Genomic DNA, 21013 nt, shown 5'->3' with positions numbered 1-21013 from the left:
CATCTGTAGAATTGATGCATGCTTTACTTTTAGGGTAGGTAAAAAGGAATAAGTTCACTGGGAACTAGAATTTAACTATGTATACAAAAGCATGTTTGTAACATTACTCACACATCCGATTACCTGCGTGTACAACACACTGAAGATAAAGCCAGACTGGAATGCTACAGATAACAATATGATATGAGAACTAGAAGAAATAATTTGTTAATATATTTTTGGTATATAGGTTTGAGGCCAAAGGCAGTAGCTCTTAAATGTTGGGGCCCAAGCTATTTAGGTTTAGGAGAGTATTTGTATCTGTGTCTGTGTCTGTCTGTGTCTATGTTATGTCAGAAGGAGTGGGAGAGAGGATAGGGAGGGAGAGAGAGTGTGCGTGTGATTAGGAGGGTATTTGTGTCTGTGTGTCAGAGAGAGAGAGACAAAGATAGGAAGATAATATGTAAGTATACATTGTAAATAACTCATAGAACTGGAACATTAAATATGTATATAATGGGAAATAAAAGATTTAATCTCTAAATATTCCTTTTGCTTTTGTTATACATAAATCAGTGTGTATGCATATATGCGTGTGTTCATTTTTGGCATGATAGACACTAACCTTTTAATATTGCATGTCACTTTCCAGGGTGGACAAGTTTCATTTATACCATATCAGGAGATGTGTATATTGGTAAGTTCACGGTTTATCATTTTTGGGTTCAATTGCAGTTTAATTGAAATTACCAAAGAATAAAAGATGTATTGAAAGCACTTTAAACAATTAAATAGTAGGCCTCCAGCCCTTCCCTTTTATTTGTTTTTGTTTTGTGTTTTGGTACCAGTCGTGGAGCTTGAACTCAAAAGCCTTGTGTTTTTACTTGGCTTTTTCCACACAAGGTTGGTTCTCTACCACTTGAGCCACGTTTCCTAATCAGCCCTCTCTTCATCCCAGGAACATAGCACACCAGGGCAGGGTGCCTTAGAGCTCTGAGGATGTTCAGTGAGGAGGCATGAGGAAAGTACACAGACAAAAGACTCAGGCTTCCTGATGTATGCTGACACCTCATTAAGAGGCCAGCAACTCTGTCCTGATAAAAGGACAGAGCTTCAGTGTGCTCTAGTTAGAGTAGGAAGTGAGGTAGATAACCTCTGCTCAAGGTTAGAAGCCTGGCAGAACTATGTCTTTAAACCAAATATTCTCCCAAATAGTTGGAGAGTATTTGAATGGTTATTGATTTAAACCATTGTACATATTAGCCAATAATTTCCTGAGACTTTTCTTCTGGATTTAACAGTTTGAATTTACTCTTAATATGGTTTAAATGGACTTGATTCCTCTTTCTTGGAATAGCATTTCAATTATAGGTCAAAAGCAACAAGTATTTATGTTAACATTCAAGAAAGTATCAAAAAGACCTCGCAGTAGGACTTTAAGTCCCCATGCACACAACATTAAAATGTTAACTATCTGGAAGAGATAATGTTATCGCTTATTTTTTATGATCTTCTGAAAAGCCTGAAACTCACATAGAATTTTATAAAAACAGGAAAAAATTACGTAAGCAACACCCCTAATTTATGATTTCAAGAGCAATAAAATAATCTGCATGAATGGAAAGTAATGAAAAAACACATAAAATCTAAGGTGGTAAGGGTTTCAGAAATGTTTATGTAGAATTAGAAAATGTGTGGGGCTTCTGGGCATTTACCCAAATGACCACAAACAAGGCTATACTAAAGCTACCAGCACAACTATGTTTATCGCAGCATTATTCACCATAGCTAAGATATAGAACCAATCCAGATGCCCCTCAGTAGATGAATGGATTAAGAAAATGTGGTACAGATGTGTGTGTGTGTGTGTGTGTGTGTGTGTGTGTGTGTGTGTGTGTGTGTGTGTGTGATGGAATTCCATGCTTCCATCAGAAAGAATGGCACCTCCCCATTTGTAAGGAAATGGAAAGACTTGGAAAAAATCATATTAAGTAAAGTAAGCCAGACCCAAAGAAACACAGGTCCATGGTTTCCCTTATTTGCAATAATTAGTATACATTTAGGATAATCTTAGCAGATGAGCAGAGTAGCTCAATAGCTATGACCATATAAATGAGGCTAAGCAAAATGAACTCCAAGCCATAGATATAAGAGGTTTTTCTTTGTTGTTGTTTTTAATGTACTGTGTGATTTCTTGTTTCTTTTGTGTGTTCTTCCCCCTATGGGTTATGCCCTGTTATCACTGTATTTGGGTATTGTATATACATGTATCTGAATTAGGGAAGGGAAGGGGAACAGCAGAATGGTGAGACAAAGGGCAAGTGGAACCAATGCATAAGACTCATAAGACAATATGTTGGAAATGATCTGTTCAACTTGCGGGGCGGGGGATTGGGTGGGGAGGGAAAGTGGGAGAAAAATGAGGGAGGGAGTAACAAGTTTGACCAGAAATGTACTTATTACCTTACTTATGTAACTGTAACCCCTCTGTACATCACCTTGACAATTTAAAAAATGTGTGCAGGAGAGTAGCAAACATTGTATAAAGGTCCAGATAATGAATATTTCCATCTCTGTGGACCATGCAGTGTCGATTGCCATCACTTGCCTTTCCTATGTAACCCCAAAGCAGCTACAAACAAACATAAATAAGTAGCCAAGCTATTCCAATAAAACGTTTTGTGAGTTTGATGTATTTTTCATGTCTCATGAAATACTATTTAAAATTTTTTCAACCACTTCAACAAAGTAAAGACTTTCTTAGTCTGAGCTCTCTACAAAAATCTCACAACTAGTTTTGACCTCAATGACATTGAGTAGAGGATAGAGGGGAGAAAGTACAATAAGTAATCATCATCCAAACCTGTATCACTTTATTTTCTAACAGACTTTTAGTCCCAGAAGTTAATAAGTGCAAAGTGGGACAATTTTTATTGTAAGAGAGACTTATCCATCCACTTGTGTTTTTTTTTTTTGAAAATCAAACTGTCATGATTTATTCAACCTTTATTCCACACAGCAAGTATGTAATGTAAACACTGATGCATGAAATAAAACCCACGGGTTAAGAAAACAAATGAATTGAACAACACCATGGCTTCACTGTTGCTTCCTGATTTCATTTGTAGCATGAATCACGTAGTTAAATAGATTGGAATAACTGAGGGCAACATTCAGACTTACAGACACACCAGCAAGTTTCTGCTATCCAACAATGCGATTCAGAACATCTCTCTGTTGCAAAATGAACATTAAAGTTGAGCACATGTCCATTTACTCAAAGCATTTCATGTAGAAGCAGAAGAATAGATGAACACGTGATCTTTGCTTGCCTATGGAGGTAAAGGTTTAACTGTGCCTCGTTTAACCAGATTAAAACCATCTGGGACAGGCCAGAAGACCATGCAATCACAATGATTTCTTAATTCAATAGATCCCAGGGAAATACAAAACACAACAGGGGATTGCTTCTGGTATCTCATGCTGCAGAATCACACTGGGGTTTCAGAGCTGTTTCCCAGAACTCCAGACCAGGAAAAATGACTTAAATAAATGGTTCTGATCCAGAACCACCTTGATTTAAAACCCAAGAGTCTGCCTCTGACATTCAATTTGGTAATAAACAGTTTGGCCTGCATTTTTCCTTGATTATCCCAAGAAATTAAAAGTACCCATGTTTGATTTTTTTTTAATCAGAGGACATTGAAAATAGATGCCTACCACATTGTCCCAGCCACTTGTTTTTCTTGAAGTGAGACTGGATTTTCTTGAGTCATCTCTGGTCACAGGCCTCGTCCTCCCTTGTGATCATAGCTCTAAGTGCAAAAAACATCTGGCAGGAGATATGGTTGCAGCCTGTAGCCTTGGAGCAAAGTTAAATCCGTTCAACACAAACTGGACCATGGAGCAAATTCAGCTCAGAAAACTGGTCTCTTAGGACTCTAACTAATGAGCAACAAGCCAAATGACCTCATTTGAATTTTATCTCCTTCCTTTCCAACCCACCTGCTAATAGGGGTATTGATGAGAATAAGAAAAGGGAAAGAACTAAGCCCCAGAAGTAAAGAAATGACAAAACAGCGATTGAACATGTACTGACTTCACATGTCTAGAGAGAATTGGGAAAACACTTGCTGAGTTTACTGTGTCATTTTAATTTTGCTTATAAAACTAGAATGACAGGAGCTGATAAACAAGTAATTATCTTTTTAAAAATGTCCAGCAACCTCTGTTCTATTAAAAGTTGATGACATATAATTAGTGAGTTGGACTGGAATAAATAGACTGCAAACTTGGTTGAAAAAAATTTCTGGACAGGCTGAATAAAATGGAAATCGATGAGAGTCATTGAAAAGATTGACACAGGAAGTAAGTGAAACTTTGCATGATAGACAATGCCAGTCAGCTAACTGCTTGCAAGGGCATTCGAATACTTTCAATTCAAGGTAACTATACTGGGACCATGTAACTGTCTTGTAATAATATCATGAAGAAAAGAAGTTAACAGAGCAGAAGCGAGTAAATTCAACATTTTCTTACTGAAAATAATACTCATTTGAGATTCATTTGAAAGTACTTATTTTATGCCTTTCCAATGTCTTTGTTGATTTTTATACACTTGCTTTTTTCAGCAATGGAGAACCTGCTAAGTTGGTGGTTCAATGACAGAATCCATTCATAGACATCTTATATGGAGGCAGAAAGTTCTTTGACCATCCCTCACCTGGAGTGTGTGCAGCATATGTTAAAAAAAATAAAGAGGGGCTGGGAAGGTGGCTCAGTGGTAGAGTGCTTGCCTTGAATGCATGAGAACCTGGGTTCCATTACTCAGCAAAACATAAGCAGAAAAAGCCAGATGTGGCACTGAGGCTCAAGTGGTAGAGCGCTAGCCTTGAGCTGAAATGCTGAGGAACAGTGGCCAGGCCCAGAGTTCAAGCTCCACTACCAGCAAAAAAAAAAAAAAAAAAGCCAAGTGCCAGTGACTCACACATGTAATCCTAGCTACTCAGGAGGCTGAGTTCTGAGGATCACAGTTCAAGCCCAGACCAGGCAGGAAAGTCCATCAGACCCTTATCTCCAGTTAACCAGCAAAAAGCCTGAAGTAGAGCTGTGACTCAAATGGTAGAATGCCAGCCTTGAGTAAAAAAGCAAAAGGCCCAAAGTTCAAGCTCCAGTACTGTCACAAAAAATTAAAATGCAAAGAAAAACAATGTAATCATGAAGCTAATATATCCTATGGATACTAATTACTTAATCCATTCCATGAAGTTAAGAAAATAACGCTACACATCAACACTACACATCAATGCAAAGAGCAAAAGAATATAGCTTGTCAGTTTGAATGCCAGTCTCCTTAAAGGACCAATACCAATATATGGTTGGTACTTAAAAATGTATTTAACAATCTGAAAATATAATCTGTTATGATTGAAATGAAAGGTAACTGGCTTACAATGGCAGTACATTGTTCACACTTACTAAAATCAGTAGTTATTCATGTTTAGTTTACACTCAACTTTTATATTTGTGATTCCGAGTTTGACACAGTCATTAGATCTTACAGGTAGCATCCTTCCTGTAACACACATAGGCTTACCAAAAAGTCCTTTTTAATTCCTTCCCACCTGCTAAACCCACCAGATTGACTGATACTCTTCGTTCTGTGGTGAATATCTTGCAACGGGTGCCCGGACACCCAGAATGGTCAGCTGCTCCCATCAGCTGAGCTGTAGCAAATTCACAGGTAGTTGTGTTTCTTTTCCATCTGTTTGTACCAGTTGTAGCAATACTTGCAATTATGTAATTTCATTAGATAACATATAAATTAATAGAGAGAAAGGTAGGTAGACAGATGTTATTTTCAGAACAAGAGAAATATTTAATGAAAGTGAATTTTTACAGAAATGCCTTCAATTAGCCAATGAGGGAGATGATAGTGAATTTAGTGAACACAAATATCTAGAAGGATATTTAGATGGTACATTGTAGGTAAACTTTAAAAAGAAAGACAATGCTTTTTTCAATCCAGCTAGCCCATCCATCTGAACTATAAGATTCTCAGACAAATGAATGTTTACACTTCAAAGTCTGAGCCTATCTTTTTCAGTTAACAGTCTTCTATCAGATAAAAGCATTTCAAGTACATACATAAAATTGAGAATGTCATCTGTATCATGAAACTACCATGAGGCAGAGAATAATTGGGACAGTAGTTCTTATAAAGAGAAGAAAAAGAGTAAGAAAGGTCAAAGTGTAGCTAATCACACACTGAAGACAGAGCATTAACTTAAAAACAGGTTTTAAAATGTTTTGAGGAAGTAGAGCTCTGGCATAAGTGCTAGAGTGCCAGCTTGGAATGAAAAGCTAAGAGTGCCCAGGCCCTGAGTTCAAGCTCCAGTACCACAGTACCACCACACACACACACACACACACACACACACACACACACACACACACTGGGAAGATTGATGAAAGGGGTCGTATTGATCAAGATGCATTGTACTTATAAATGTTGAATGTTGAAATGTTCACTGATAATCCCTTTGTACAATTACATTAAAAATAAGTATTTTGACCTTTTATAACTTTTTAGGCAAAAATTGCAATTACATTGTCTTTGGTTCAATTTTCCGTAGCTGTGTTATTAGATTTAACATTCCTGGCAAAGCTTCCCAAATGGAAACTATTTATTATCTGATTTGGCTCTACTTAAATTTGAAAGTAGTTAGAAACAATAGGATATATTTTCTTCAAGACTTATTTTAGGTGCAGGAGAAAACCAGATGGGTAAAATATCACAGGAATGGCCTAGAATTGGAGCTGGAGTCAGGCTTAACTTTCTGTGACCCTGTTTTAAAAGATTTCCTACAGTGGGTTTAACTCAGGCGGTAGGGAACTTGCCTAGCAAGCAAAGGCCCTAAATTCAATCCCTAAAACCTCAAAAAAGAAAATTGAATATAATACCCAGAAGGTGAAGGTACATATAAAAGCATGAACCTAGAAATCTGACTCTAGTTTCTACAAAGAAGGTCTATCTTATGATTGGACATTTCAAATGGCTCCTTCAGGATCAGCCCCATGATCCCTCTCATGTATGAGCAGAGAGGATGGGCAGAAGCTGCATTCCATATAAAATTAGAATAAGAACTCTTTGGACAAGCTGACTTCTTTGTTTCTAACCAATGAACATTGTAGTCAAGAAAGCTATTCTGATGGTGATACCAAAAAAAAAAATACCAATTCTCCTCCTCTTCCTCCTCCTCCTCCTCCTCCTTCTTCATCATCACTGTTGTTATTATTGTTTGGGGTGTGAGCCAATACTGGGGCTTGAACTCAGATTTCTCTTAGTTGGCTTTTTCACTAGTTCACTTTTTCACAAGTGATACACAGTCATTGGCTCTTACAGGTAACAACCTTCCTGTAACACGCGTAGGCTTACCAAAAAGTCCTTTTTAATTCCTTCCCGCCTGCTAAACCCACGTGATTGACTGATACTCTTCATTCTATGGTGAATATCTTGCAACGGGTGCCCGGACACCCAGAATGGTAAGCTGCTCCCATCAGCTATCACTTGGCCCATACCTCCACTTCCAGGCATTTGCTGGTTGATTGAAGATACATTTCATGAACTTTCCTACCTGGCCTGGCTTTGAGATACTGTCCTCAGCTCTCCTGAGTAGCTAGGATTACAGGCATGAGCCACCAATGCCTGACTCAATTCAGTATTATTTTTTGAGTGCTACCTTTTGTCACTGCATTAAAGCAGTATCATGAATTCAAGATGCATGAAACCAGCTGCCTTGTATGTATGCAATTTGGTTAATATTTCATCTGTGAACTTTAGTATGAAAGAGCTGAAATCATATCCATCCTGAAGACACGCTCCCATAACATGTAGGGTATGTATTCATTGTCTTATACCTGTTGTTCAATAGCTATCCAACTTATTTTCCAGTTGAATTATTCCCTGGTTTATTGTGTTGGCCTCTCATAAGACTATGGATTATTTGTATGCAAGGAATTTGTTTTTACATGTTTATGTGTTTCCCCTAGCAATAGGACATTTTAGAAGCTCAATAAATATGTCTTGGTGTGAATTATTGATGGCATTTGATAATTTTCTATGTATATTTTTTCTTTGTTTCTCTTTTTGTTTTTTTGGTGGTACTGGGGTTTGAATTCAGAGCCTTGTACTCGGTATGGATGCACTCTACCACTTGAGCCATGCCTTCAGCCTCTAAATATGCTTCTTTCTTATGGACATGTAATATCAAAGACTTTGCATATCAATTGAACAATTTGAGCATGACAATAAAAAATTATCTGAAAGCAAAATGCAGGATTTACCTCCCTATTCTTCCCTTCACTGAAAAGCAACAAGTTTTGTTAATGGTAACAAATAGAGTCAACAAGAGATTTAAGGAGATCCTGAAGTTTGTTATTTCTAAAATTGAAACCAATATTATGATGCTAAGTAGTTGGCCAAACGTGTGGTCATAGGAAAAATATATAGTAATAAGTACTGAAGTTAGTGGGTCATATTTTTGTAGGGCCTGATGATGCACAACAAAAAATAGAACCTCATCACACAGCAGTGCTTGGAGAAGGTGACAATGTCCAGGTAGAGAACAAGGTAAGTATGGAAAACATTCCATTTTCTTTTTTCTTTTCTTTTCTTTTTTTTTGGTCGGTAATGGGGCTTGAACTCTGGGCCTGAGCACTGTCTCTCAGCTCCTCAGCTCCAGGTTAGCGCTCTACCACTTGAACCACAGCACTACCTCCAGTTTTCTGGTGGTTTATTGGAGATAAGAGTTTCACAACCTTTCCTGTCCAGGCCAGCTTTGAACTGCATCATCAGATCTCAGCCTCCTGAGTAGCTAAGATTACAGGTGGGAGCCACCGGCACCTGGCTAAAAGTTCTGTCTCCTTTTTTTCCGTTTTCTTAAATTATATATTCTGTCTTCTTCTGAGAACATATGTAATGATGATATAAAGCTAGAAAATTTGTCTTCTTTGGGGAATAAATTATGCAACAGATTTTCTGACCCCATTCAATACTTTTTCCTATTTCTGTTTGTTTCTTTTTTTAATTTTTTAAATAAGTTTTTATTGTGAAAATACCATACAGAGGGGTTACAATTACATGAGCAAGGGAATGAGGACATTTCTTATCAGACATTGTTGCCTCCTCCTTTGTTTTGCCCCTCCCATCCCTGCCCTCACATCTCCAGGACTACATTCTCCCTTTCCCCTACCAACGTTGTAAAGTTCGTTTTTCGACATAGCATCTTGTATATCTCATTGTTGCAATGAGTCCACCTGTATCCCTATTTAAACAATTTGTTTTTTCCCTTCCCCTCCCCAAATTATACCAGCATCAAATGCAGTGAAAAAAAGGGGTTATACTGTGGGGGAGGGACATAAAAAGCAACAATCACCTTATAAATATGTTAGAAACAATAGCAAGAAAGAAAAAACCACTTGTGTCCTTGTGTCCTTATCTTGGGGCTCATTAATGTTCTACCTATATCAAAGTAATTCCTAATATTTAGGAATCATATAAAGAACACATGGTTTAGTCCTACAAACTTGAATCTGGAGGCAATACTTCTTCATTGTAAAACTGATTTATTTTGCTTTTAGCATAAGTAAAAGTAGGCACACACTGTGACAGTATCAATAAGATCTGCATGCTCACCTAGAGCCCTCTGAAAAGAATCCCCATTGTGAACTGAGACTAGTATGTCATGTGTTTTAAAGTTCTTTTTGACAGACCTCTGCTTTTTAAGTAACATTTCTAATATTTAAGGAGGCTTGAGAGGTATTTTTTAAAAATAAATTTCCAGTTTCCTTTTATGTCTGTTTCATTCTGTTGAGCAGTTCACTGACCTTCACTACAGTCTATTTATTAAGTCATCTCAGTGCTTTGTGTCACTCTGTTAAGGAGAATTGAGATCATTTTGCAAAAGCTCCTGAAAAGATAAATTTTGAAACGTAGGGATAAGAACTATTTCAGTGTACAGGTGACTGATGGAGAGACAGTCTGACCTTCTCCCAGCCCTCTGACCCCGGAATGATCTAATATAGAGGGATTTTTCAGGAATTATTGTACCTTAGCTCACTTTCCTGACAGCTCACCTTCCAATACTTTAATCATCTACAGCACCTCTATGAACTCTAAAGGAAAAGGAAAAAAGAAATCCTATGAACACCAGATCTCAGAATCTGTGCCCTCTAATATTAAGTTGAACCATATCAAGTCATCACTTTTGACCTATATAAATGGTAGTTTCACATATTTCAACCCAATACAGAAAGGAGGCATGGGAGTTATACACAGAGCAGAATCTGCAGACATCAGCTTAGTATATAACAGTATGCGGTTTGACTCAACAACCTCCATTCTTCCTAGACATTATCTGTCTAACACATTACAGATAATTAAGATGTCGGAGGTAAAACAAAACACCAAAAAGAAAGTGATGAGGATGGGGCTGGGAAGGTGGCTCAGTGGTAGAGTGCTTGCCTTGCAAGCCTGAGGCCCTGGGTTCGATTCCTCAGCACCATATAAGCAAAAAGAAAAAAGCCGGAAGTGGCACTGTGGCTCAAGTGGTAGAGCGCTAGCCTTGAGCTGAAGAGCTGAGGGACAGCGCCCAGGCCCAGAGTTCAGGCCCCACAGCCGGACCCCCCCCCCCAAAAAAAAGAAAGTGATGAGGAGAACCAGAAGGACAGGGAGACAGCCAGAACAGAAAAGTATACAGCCAGAAGTCAGCAATCCCCTAACAAACAGCACACGCCGCCAAAGGGACATGTGCAATTCACATAAAGAAGTATAGCCTGCACTCTCAAAACCTTAAAAAGATCTTGTGGGGAAAGTGCTATTTAAAAGCCAGGCACCAGTGGCTCACACCTGTAATCCTGGCTTCAATTAACCACCAGAAAACCAGAGTTGAAGCGGTGGCTCAGAGTTGTAAAGCCCTAGTCTTGGGAAAAAGAGTTCAGGGATAAAGCCCAGGCCCTGAGTTCAAGCCCCATAGCCAACAACAACAACACAAAAAAAACCTATTTAAAATAATTCACATTTACCTGAGTACAGGTGGCTCACATCTGTAATCCTATCTATTCCGGAGGCTGAGATCTGAGGCTTGCTCTTTGAAGCCAGCCTAGGCAAGAAAGTCCATAAGATCCTTTTCTCCATTTGACCATCAAAAATCCAGAAGTGAATCTGTGACTCAAATGTAGAGTGCTAGTCTTAAGAGGAAAAGCTAAAGGACAGCACGTGGAGGCCCTGAATTCAAGCCTCAGTACTAGCACAAAAATTCTTATTTAAATAGAACGTGTCTCTTATACCCATAGTAAGTAGAAACTCCCCCTTAGATTACAATAGGAAAGAGGCTGTAAAAATTTAAATCTTGGCTTTGTCACATTGTCAGCTGAGTCTTTGGACATGTCTCTAAACCTTTCTGAGCTTCACAAGCTTTGTCTTTGAAATTGAAATAATTGAAGCCAAGTGCACGAGATTTTTTTTAAGAATATTTGAGATTACTTACATTAAAAGTCTATTCCAAATCTAGCATAGAGGAGAATAAGTGATATTCAATAGGCCAAATCCAAATGTGTTTTTCTAAATAAAGTGTTACTAAACTATAGCCATTACCCATTCACTTGCTATTTTCTACCTATTGTTTCCTACCATAAAGGGAAAATTGAGTTGTGACAGAGATTGAATGAGCCACAAAATCTAAAATTCTCCTGACAAGGAAAGTTTACCAGTCCCTGGCATAGTACATTGGAAAATAGTAGTAACTGGAAAGTTTGCACATCCAAAGGCCTAATTTGACAGACAGTCATCCCACATACATGTTATTAGGTTAGGTTTAAACCTCAGGCCCAACCAAAGGGTACTTAACAGCTTCTACAGTCCTATTCAGTCAGGCTCTAGGCTAGAGTTATCCTCATGTGGAACCAGCCTTAGCCTGAAGATTCAATCAGGAGCCAAGATGTGACTTCCTAGTATAGCACTAAATTGTGATCAAGAATAAGAATAAGAATAAGATAACCCCTGACTTCCTTCACACTGTTTTCCTGCAATTTTACTGTATCATCAATCATCACACTCATCTCCATCATCCATCAGCAATGTAGGCAATTTCCTCTAGAGTGGCCAGTCTCTAGGACAGGAAAAGAATGCAAGAATAGGACGATATAGGAAGTCATGCTTTCTCTCTTTCCCCAGGTTTCTTTTCTCCATCTTAGCATGTCTTTGAGTTATCTTCAGTTAGCTCAGACTTGAGCGACCCTTCCTTACTCAGGGGTACATCACCTTCTGTCATTATTCCAAAGTTGGCTACAGCAGATAGCAAAGTCATGGGGTCTTGGTTTGTGTTACCTTTAAATATCTTTGGGTCAGAACTTTTGATTTTTTAGAGGAAATCTGAGCCACATGGCTTCAAAACAGACTTAAATTTTAACCAGTTTCATAGATTAGTATGAACCCCAGGCTACTCTGGCCATTAATCCTGGACTGATACCAGTCACCCTGGTACAGCCTCTATTTCAAGGGCTCAGGCTCTCTTTGCTACTTTGGTCCTTAGTTGGTGTTTTGGACTTTTTCCTGAATGATAGTTGCTCCCTGTGGCACCATGATTAGGAACACATGAGCTTGCTATGAAACGCTCCATCTCATGTTTAGCACAGTATTTATACTAGTGTCCTGTTAGATGAGCAAACTAAGTACACAATCAGTTCCTCATTGTTAATCATTCAAACCATACCCGAGAGTAGCCATGCTCTTAAATTGACACCATTTATGGATAATTGATTAAAACAACAATGATTAAAGTTGGATTAAACATAACATTTAATGGCAATAGCCATTTAGAGAAATAAAGCAAAACACTCCTTTAAAACAAGGTACAACTTTCTTGCTTATAAATATAGACGTTCATAATATAAGAAACCACTCCAAAGGGCTGACATTGACAAAGAAATGGCAACTCCTCTGAACAACTACAGAAAGATTTTTTTTGAAAAAAAAAAGGAAACTACCCATTTTGCAGAACTGGTAACAGTTAATTGTTTTGTGCATATCTTTCCATTGGCCCAAGAAGTACAATGAAGTTTAGTAAGAACAGTTAGATGTAGTTAAACCATGCTTAAGTTCAGTTTCTTTCTGGTAATTTCAGGTAACATATCACTACAATAAATGCAATTGCATACACTTCACTTCATTTTCAAAGTTCCACTATTACCTCAAGCTATATATTTAAATCAAATATACTGGGTTTGGAAGTCATACTTTGAAATTATTAAGTGAATCATAGGACATTTATCTGGGCTTTGATCATTCATTATTGGTATCAGTGGATGGAACCTCAAGATACATTTTGGCAAAAGTGAGCTTTTAGGTAAGTTATAAGGGACATGATTCTGAATTAGGACTGTGAGAAGGTATAACAAAGTAAAAGATATGATCTGGCCTCTCAAAGAGCATTCGTTTTAGTTGGAGTAATTCAACAGGAAGAAGCAGACCCCTGTTACTGTGTAATGAGTGTTTTCCCCTATCAAATCAGGCATTGACTTAGAACCACATGAGATCTCATGTCTGAAATTGGTCTTTCATTCTCTACATCTTTGTATGATTTTCATCATTTGACACTATGGGCAAGGTCACCATGAGGATTTTCAAGATAACAGCAGCTGGGACTTTAAGTCCTATTGGCACTCTATTGAATATCCAGAGAGATTATCAGATTTTAAGAAAGACCAACTAAGGAAAATTAAAAAGAAAAAGAAAAAGACACAACAGAGATCTGGTTTAGATTAAAGTAAATGAGAACATTAAAAAGTTAAATTTGTGCAAAACTCATTGAAAGAAACTTGGAACACCCTCCATATTTCTGTAATGATGGAGAACCAAACTTTGTAACTCCCAAAGTATTATAGTTTCTTATTTTAGACCAAATGCTTGTGTCCTTTCATCGTACTGTCCAAATAATAGTTGGGAATCCATCATTTTATTTGAGTAATATAAAAATAGTAAAGCCTTTCATATTTAGGACTTTATCATTTCAAAATGTGTAAACTGTACAGTATGTTCATCTCTCCCAAAAGACTCATCTTTCGATTAAGGAACGTACATGCTGAGCAGTCAGCACCCACATGATATAAGCTTTCTTTGCTTCTCTTTTAACCTTTCTCCTCTGCTTCTTGAACTTTAAACTCCAAGTATACCTCCTTTCCCCTGGCTAAAAAAACAAAACAAAAAACAAAGAAACCATCTTAAAACACTATTAAATGGGGCTAGGAAGGTGGCTCAGAGGCTGAGTGCTTGCCTTGCATGCATGAGGCCCTGCATTTGATTCCTCAGCACCACATAAGCAGAAAAATCCAGAAGTGGCACTGTGGCTCAAGTGGTAGAGCACTTGCCTTGAGCTGAAGAGCTGAGGGACAGCGCCCAGACCCAGAGTTCAGGCCCCACGACTGGCAAAAACCAAACAAAAACACTATTAAATGTCATCCTTTATCAGATCAACTTATAAATTATGACTCTTGTTTCATACTAAAATTGATTCTTTCCATAGAAAATAAATATTTTTTGAAAATAAATATTTTGTAGTGAGTATTTAAAATTGTTACATGTATACTCATTTAAACATCACCGTGTATGTGGAGGGGGGGGGGGGGAGGATTGTGGAGCCTGAACTCTGGACCTGGGCACTGTCCCTCAGCTCTTCAGTTCAAGGCTAGCACTCTACCACCTGAGCCACAGTGCCACTTCCGGCTTTTTCTGCTTATCTGGTGCTGAGAAAGTGAACCCAGGGCCTCATGCATGTAAGAAAAGCACTCTACCACTGAGCCACCTTCCCAGCCCTAAACATCACAGTTTTAGAAGGCACAATTTCTCATAGAGTCCTTTCCCCAGCTTCTTTCCCTAATAGTAGTTCTTTGATTGCTCTTGCTAGCAATCATGGTCCAAGTTCCTAAAACCTGGTGGGCACTCAGTAAGAAATGTGGCAAGCTCCGTCCTCACCTAGTGGCATAATACAACATACTTCATGTATATTTTTTTCTTTCTCTACCTTAGCACTAATTTGAGCTATCTTAGGTTAGATCAGCCTCCAGAGATACTGCCTCACTCAAAGTATGCATTATCTTCTACCATTGTTCTGAAGTCCCTAACACATATGGAGCCTCTTTACTAAGTTGTGAGATCACAAAAGTCTCTCTCTTTCCAGATAGATAGATAGATAGACAGACAGACAGATAGATAGGTAGGTAGATATTTCACCTCCAACAGTATCTTAATTCTCCTTAATTTCAAATCAAAGCACCAGTTTTCAACAATAATGTTTATCAAAAAGTTATATATTTATGATATAAGCACGATTTAGGAAAAATAGGTACTGACAGTTATATGACATATCAATTATTTAAAATGTATGAATAATTTTTTTGGGGTCCGGTCGTGGGGCCTGAACTCTAGGCCTGGGCGCTGTCCCTCAGCTCTTCAGCTCAAGGCTAGCCCTCTACCACTTGAGCCACAGCACCACTTCCGGCTTTTTTGCTTTCTGCTTATGTGGTGCTGAGGAATCGAACCCAGGGCCTCATGCATGCAAGGCAAGTGCTCTACCACTGAGCCACCTTCTCAGCCCCATAAAATGTATGAATAATTATATGAGGAAATCGTCCTATTTTTAATCAGAAATTATTTATTATGTGGTTCCCTTAACACAAATTTAATTTGCCTGGCACTGGAGGCTCATGCCTATACTCCTAACTACTTGGGAAGTTGAGATCTGATGATGATGATTCAAAGCCAGCTCAAGCAGGAAAGTCTATGAGATTCTTATCTCCAATTAACTACTAAAAAGCTGGAAGTGGAGCTTTGGCTCAAGTGGTAGAGTGCCAGCCTTGAGAGAAAAAGCACAAAGACAGTGTCTAGGCCCCAAGTTCAAGCCCTAAGACCAGCACAAAACAATACACATAGAGAATGTATCTTTTTTGGGAGCTGGGTGGGTGGGATGAGAAATTGAATCCCAGGGTTTATGCATGCTAAGCATGTGCTATACTAATAAGCTATACTTCCAGACCATCTTATTAATTTTTAAAATGAACACATGGTAGCAAGAATTTTTTTTTATTACTGTGAAAATACCCTACAGAGGGGTTACAGTTACATGAGCAAGGTAATGAGTACATTTCTTATCAAGCATTGTTGCCTCCTCCTTTATTTTCCCCTTACCATCCTGGTAGCAAGTTTTAAAAGGACAAAAAAGCTGTAAAAAATATAAACTTGCCAGGCGCTGGTGGCTCACACCTGTAATCCTAGCTACTCAGGAGGCTGAGATCTGAAGATCAAGGTTCAAAGCCAGCCTGGGCACAAAAGTCCATGAAACTCTTCTCTCCAATAAACCACCAGAAAACCGGAAGTGGCACTGTAGCTCAACTAGTAGAGCACTAACCTGAGCTGAAGAGCTGAGGGACAGCTCTCAGGCTCAGAGTTAAAATCTTTCATCACTGATGCTCCAATTTAGTGTTTCTTTTCCTAATCTCTTAATAGCTGATTCCTTGATTTTTCTAAATATGAAAAATCATAATGTACACTATTTTTTGATAGCTTAAAAACTTGCCATGTACCTTTCGACATTTGCAATTTAAACATGTATTAACAAAATGAATTTCAATAGCCAACTACCATTTCATCATCATAGTCATTTAACCATTTATTTATTATTGGAGAAGTGTTTCCAATTTTTTGTGCCAGCCCTGGGACTTGAACTCAGGGCCCGGGCTCTGTCTCAAGCTACTTTTGCTCAAGGCTAAAGCTCTGCCACTTGAGCCACAGCTCCACTTGTGGCTTTTTGGTGGTTAACTGGAGATAAGCATCTCACAGGTTTTCCTTTCTGGGCTGGCTTTTGAATCATGATCCTCAGATCTTAGTCTCCTGAGTGGCTAGTATTACAGGCATGATCCATCAACACCTGGCTGTTTCCAATTTTTTTTATTCTTTTTAAATAGTTGTACAAAGAGGTCTCAGTTCAACATGTCTATTTATGAGTACAGTGCATCTTGATCAAGGTCATCCTGATTATTAGTGCTATACTAAAGAAACTGGAACTGAGTAACCTCTTACACTCTGTTTTCCACACTGGTCTTCCTGGATCAGGAAACATCAGTAATAATTGGAGGCCTTCAACAATATTTTCACATTGCTCTCTGGGGAGATTACTGCCCAAATTTCAACCCTCCCCCAAATGTATAAAATTATATATTTCCCTGAATCCACATGAGCCCTGAATATTATAAATTAATATCTTTTCCAGCTTGGAAAAAGCCATTCCTTAATTCTATAGAAAAACTTCAGTGACAATAATATCTAAGACCATTTCAGAAAAAAAAAACTGTCCCATAGACGCTGTTTTCACAAGGCTCTTTTAGTGCAACATTTCAGGGGCATATCTGAAACTAATTATAATGTCAAAAGTAATAAAATTTTATTTGGGGTTTATATAAGTAATATTCCCTTTAAAATTATTGTTGCTGAGAAACCATAATTCTTATAGTAATCCAGTTCAATTATATAATTTGTCATAAAGATTTTAACATTTAAAGAAGATCTTAATTTACATTACCCTGTTTTAATTAAAGAATGTTAATATTTTGGCAAACTGGACTTATTTTTGAGTTCCAGTTGTTTCTACATATCCTAAGGAGTAAATATGTCCACCTTGAGTATTCTACCCAACATATTTTTGGAATTTGTACTCAAAATTAAGAATATCATGCATACACTGGCATGTCAACTAGAAATTGTTCCTAATTTGGCATTTGTTGATTGGGTCTTGATTTTGTTCCTCAATTTAGGATCCAGAGAGATGCCACTTTGTCCTAATTGCTGGGGAGCCATTAAGAGAACCAGTTGTCCAACATGGTAAGCTCAAAATGATCCTGATTTTCCTCAGCAACTTTGTTTTTTAGATGAATGTGTATATTTAGCACCACTGGGAAAAGTGGCTTTTTTGACTTGTCTCCCCATCAGCAAATTTAAGGATATCATTTCATCTCTGCTATTGTCAGAGGAAATGCATGACGTGGTGATTTATTTTTAATTTCTCTCTCTTTTCTTTTTTTTTTAATTGTGAGAATACCGTACAGAGGAGTTACAATTACATGGGCAAGATAACGAGTACATTTCTTATAAAGCATTGTTGCCTCCTCTTTGTTTCCCCTTCCCATCCCTTCCCATACTTCCCCTACCTCCCCCCATTTGATCCTCCCCCCCACCAAAGTTGTAGAGTTCGTTTTTTGACATAATGACTCATACATCTCATTGTTTCAATGGGTCCACCTGTATCCCTAGTTAAACGATTTGTTTTTTCCCTTCCCCTCCACAAATTACAGCAACATCAAATACAGTGAAAGCAGGGGTTATACCGTGGGGGAGGGACATACAAAGCAACATAGAAATCATAAATATGTTAGAAACAATTGCATGAAAGAAAAAAAAACATTTGAATACTTATCTTGGGGTTCATTCCCCTAACATCAATTTATCTGACCTTTTCTGCTTGACTCAGACATATACCAGTTATTGCAAAGAAGGGAAACCATGGGACCTATGTTTCTTTGGGCCTGGCTTACTTCACTTAAACAGACCTCAGGACCAATGGAATAGAATTGAAAACCCAGAAATGAACCTAAAGACCTATAGCCATCCTTCTCTTTTCTTTTCCCTTTTTCAGTTTAGTAATTTCATTAGTGAATATTGTAATGTGGGTATTGAGGAAAGAAAATAAAATATTTACCCATTGTAGTTGAAACTGATGCAAAGCATTGGCTTGTGAGGGTTAGTCCAACATATTTAAACATGGTAAGAGGTATATAGAAAGTCTGTGTTTCCTAGAAAACCAATATTGAATATATATAAATAGAAACATAATGTGCAGAGAGTGGTGGATGCAGACAATTGAGAAAGATGGAAATGGGAGGCGAACTTTCTTAGTGTGTTAGATTTATAGGGGCAATTGTGGACTCTGGTTCGGTCTTTATGTTGTCTTTGGCTGGCTGGTTGATTGTTTTTGACAGAGACTCGCTGTACTATTCTTTAGTTTGTTCAATTAAGAAAAGAACTATTCTAGCCAGATAAGGTAGAAGTCTAGTTTTGTTATCCTTTAAGTAGTTGTACAAATGGGTTACCATTCATCATGTCAGCTTGTAAGTACAATGTGTCTTGATCAATATCACCCCTTTGCTCATTTTCTTCCATCTCTACCAACCTTACCCATCCCCTCAATTTACCTGGTTCTGTTTTCATCTGTGTGCATTGAATAATATGAGTCTATTCACCAACTCTTCCTCTCTTCATTCATCTGTCCCTTTCTCCTTGACCTCACTCCCTCCTAACATCCCAAGTCCCACCTTTCTGGTATTCATTTTGTTAGATTGTAAGTTTCTTTTTCAAAGAAGTTTCACTATTAGAATTCTCCACTCTCTTAAAAAAAAGATACACTTCTTAAGTACTTATTTGGTTAGACAGTGATCTTGGAACTATGAGGGAAAACATAGCAGTTTTGTATTGGGTCATAAGGTATATTTTTTCTCTGCTTTTCTTCCTTCCTTCCTTCCTTCCTTCTCTGCCTCTTTCCTCCTTTCCCTCCCTTCCTCCCTCCCTCCCTCCTTCCCTCTCTCCCTCCCTCCTTCCTTCCTTCCTTCCTTCCTTCCTTGATGCTGGGAGTCAGTCAAGAGGCTTGAACTCAGTGCTTGGGCACTGTCCCTGAGCTTTTTTGCTCAAGGCAACTTTGAGCCACTTCCGGTTTCCTGATGGTTACGTTGAAATAAGTGTCTCATGGGCTTTCCTGCCCAGGCTGGCTTTGAACTACAATATTCAGATCTCAGCCTCCTATGTAGCTAGGATTACAGGTGTGAGCCACCAGCACCCGCCTACATTAACTATCTTTGACCTTCTTTCTCATCTTCTGCCTTGCTCTGTATGTGTTGTATTGTTTTTGTTTTTGTTTTGTTTTAGAGGTGAGAGAAGGAAAGTGATAAATATACTATAAACAGAAAAAAAATCCTCCTCCAAAAAAAAGCTCAAATTGAAGTCATTAATTTTTTTTTCTCTCTAAGAATGTTTTGAATAAAGGAATTGTCATTACCTGCAATGGATGGGTGAGATGTGATCACATTGTTTATCTCAAGTTCAGTCTTTATGGGCATCTATGATCAAACATAGTCTTAACCAAGAAACTAAAATTGCAATCCTGTAGAATTGAATAGTGTGAAAGAAAACTCTACTATCTCAGATGGCCTTGATTTCATTTCAAATTAGAAGCTTATAGAAATATGTATCATTTCTAGTGGTAGATGATAATACTGTCACCTAGAACTTGGTGAATGTGTCTTTCTGCCCTAGGTCCATTTGTGATGAACACCAATGAAGAAATTTCGGAAGCCATACTTGACTTCAGAAATGCAAAAAATGGGTTTGAAAAGGCCAAAACTTGGAAGTCAAAGATTGGAAACTAGTGAAGAGCACAAAACCAGAATCTGATGCTTCCTAAAATTTGGACATTCATGGTGTTAAACCATACAAAGCATTCCATTTCAAAAGCTCACTTAAGCTGATGTTTCTAAAGAATTCCACATGAAAGTGATATGATTTTTATAGCAATTTATATGTTGGCTATTTCCTGGCACATGCAAATAAACCATCATTGCTTCTTTAAAAATCAGTGTCTTTTGTTGTGACTGATGTTATTAAGCTTCTATTATGTGAAAAAAAGAAGAGGGGCAGTTGTTCTCGGTATGTTTGCCTTTTGTATATGTGTACAGATGCCTTTGTTATTTTTTGTGCATTTGTGAGTTTGTATGAAGCATATTTGATTGCTTCCTTTGTTACTGGTAGCAGATCTGTGAGCACTTGCGGTCCCTTTCCATGCACTCCCATTGCAATACAATCATCAAGACAGTGAGTATGCTGGGGTTTCATGTTACAGGTTATCTGCTTTAAAATAACAGCAGCCCTGAGCATTGG

The 21013-nt window shown here is 38.0% G+C and overlaps 1 protein-coding gene across 2 annotated transcripts in view; it reads left to right on the top strand.

The window, feature by feature from the left end:
• Pir (pirin) overlaps positions 1–20708 on the top strand; it is a 71387-nt gene extending 50679 nt beyond the window's left edge. For both annotated transcript variants that reach the window (XM_042680472.1, XM_042680474.1), the window contains exons 7-10: positions 632–676; positions 8529–8611; positions 17845–17911; positions 20393–20708. In XM_042680472.1, the coding sequence (XP_042536406.1) occupies positions 632–676; positions 8529–8611; positions 17845–17911; positions 20393–20505 (308 nt within the window). In that variant the 3' untranslated portion in view covers positions 20506–20708. The remainder of the gene's footprint in view (positions 1–631; positions 677–8528; positions 8612–17844; positions 17912–20392) is intronic.
• The last annotated feature ends 305 nt before the right edge of the window (positions 20709–21013 follow it).

This window comes from Dipodomys spectabilis, unplaced genomic scaffold (genome assembly GCF_019054845.1).
Source record: "Dipodomys spectabilis isolate Male_0828 unplaced genomic scaffold, ASM1905484v1 ptg000061l, whole genome shotgun sequence".
In the NCBI taxonomy this organism is placed as follows: Eukaryota; Metazoa; Chordata; class Mammalia; order Rodentia; family Heteromyidae; genus Dipodomys; species Dipodomys spectabilis.
The sequence above is the reverse complement of the archived record's forward strand: the minus strand, read 5'-3'. Positions and strand labels throughout refer to the sequence as shown.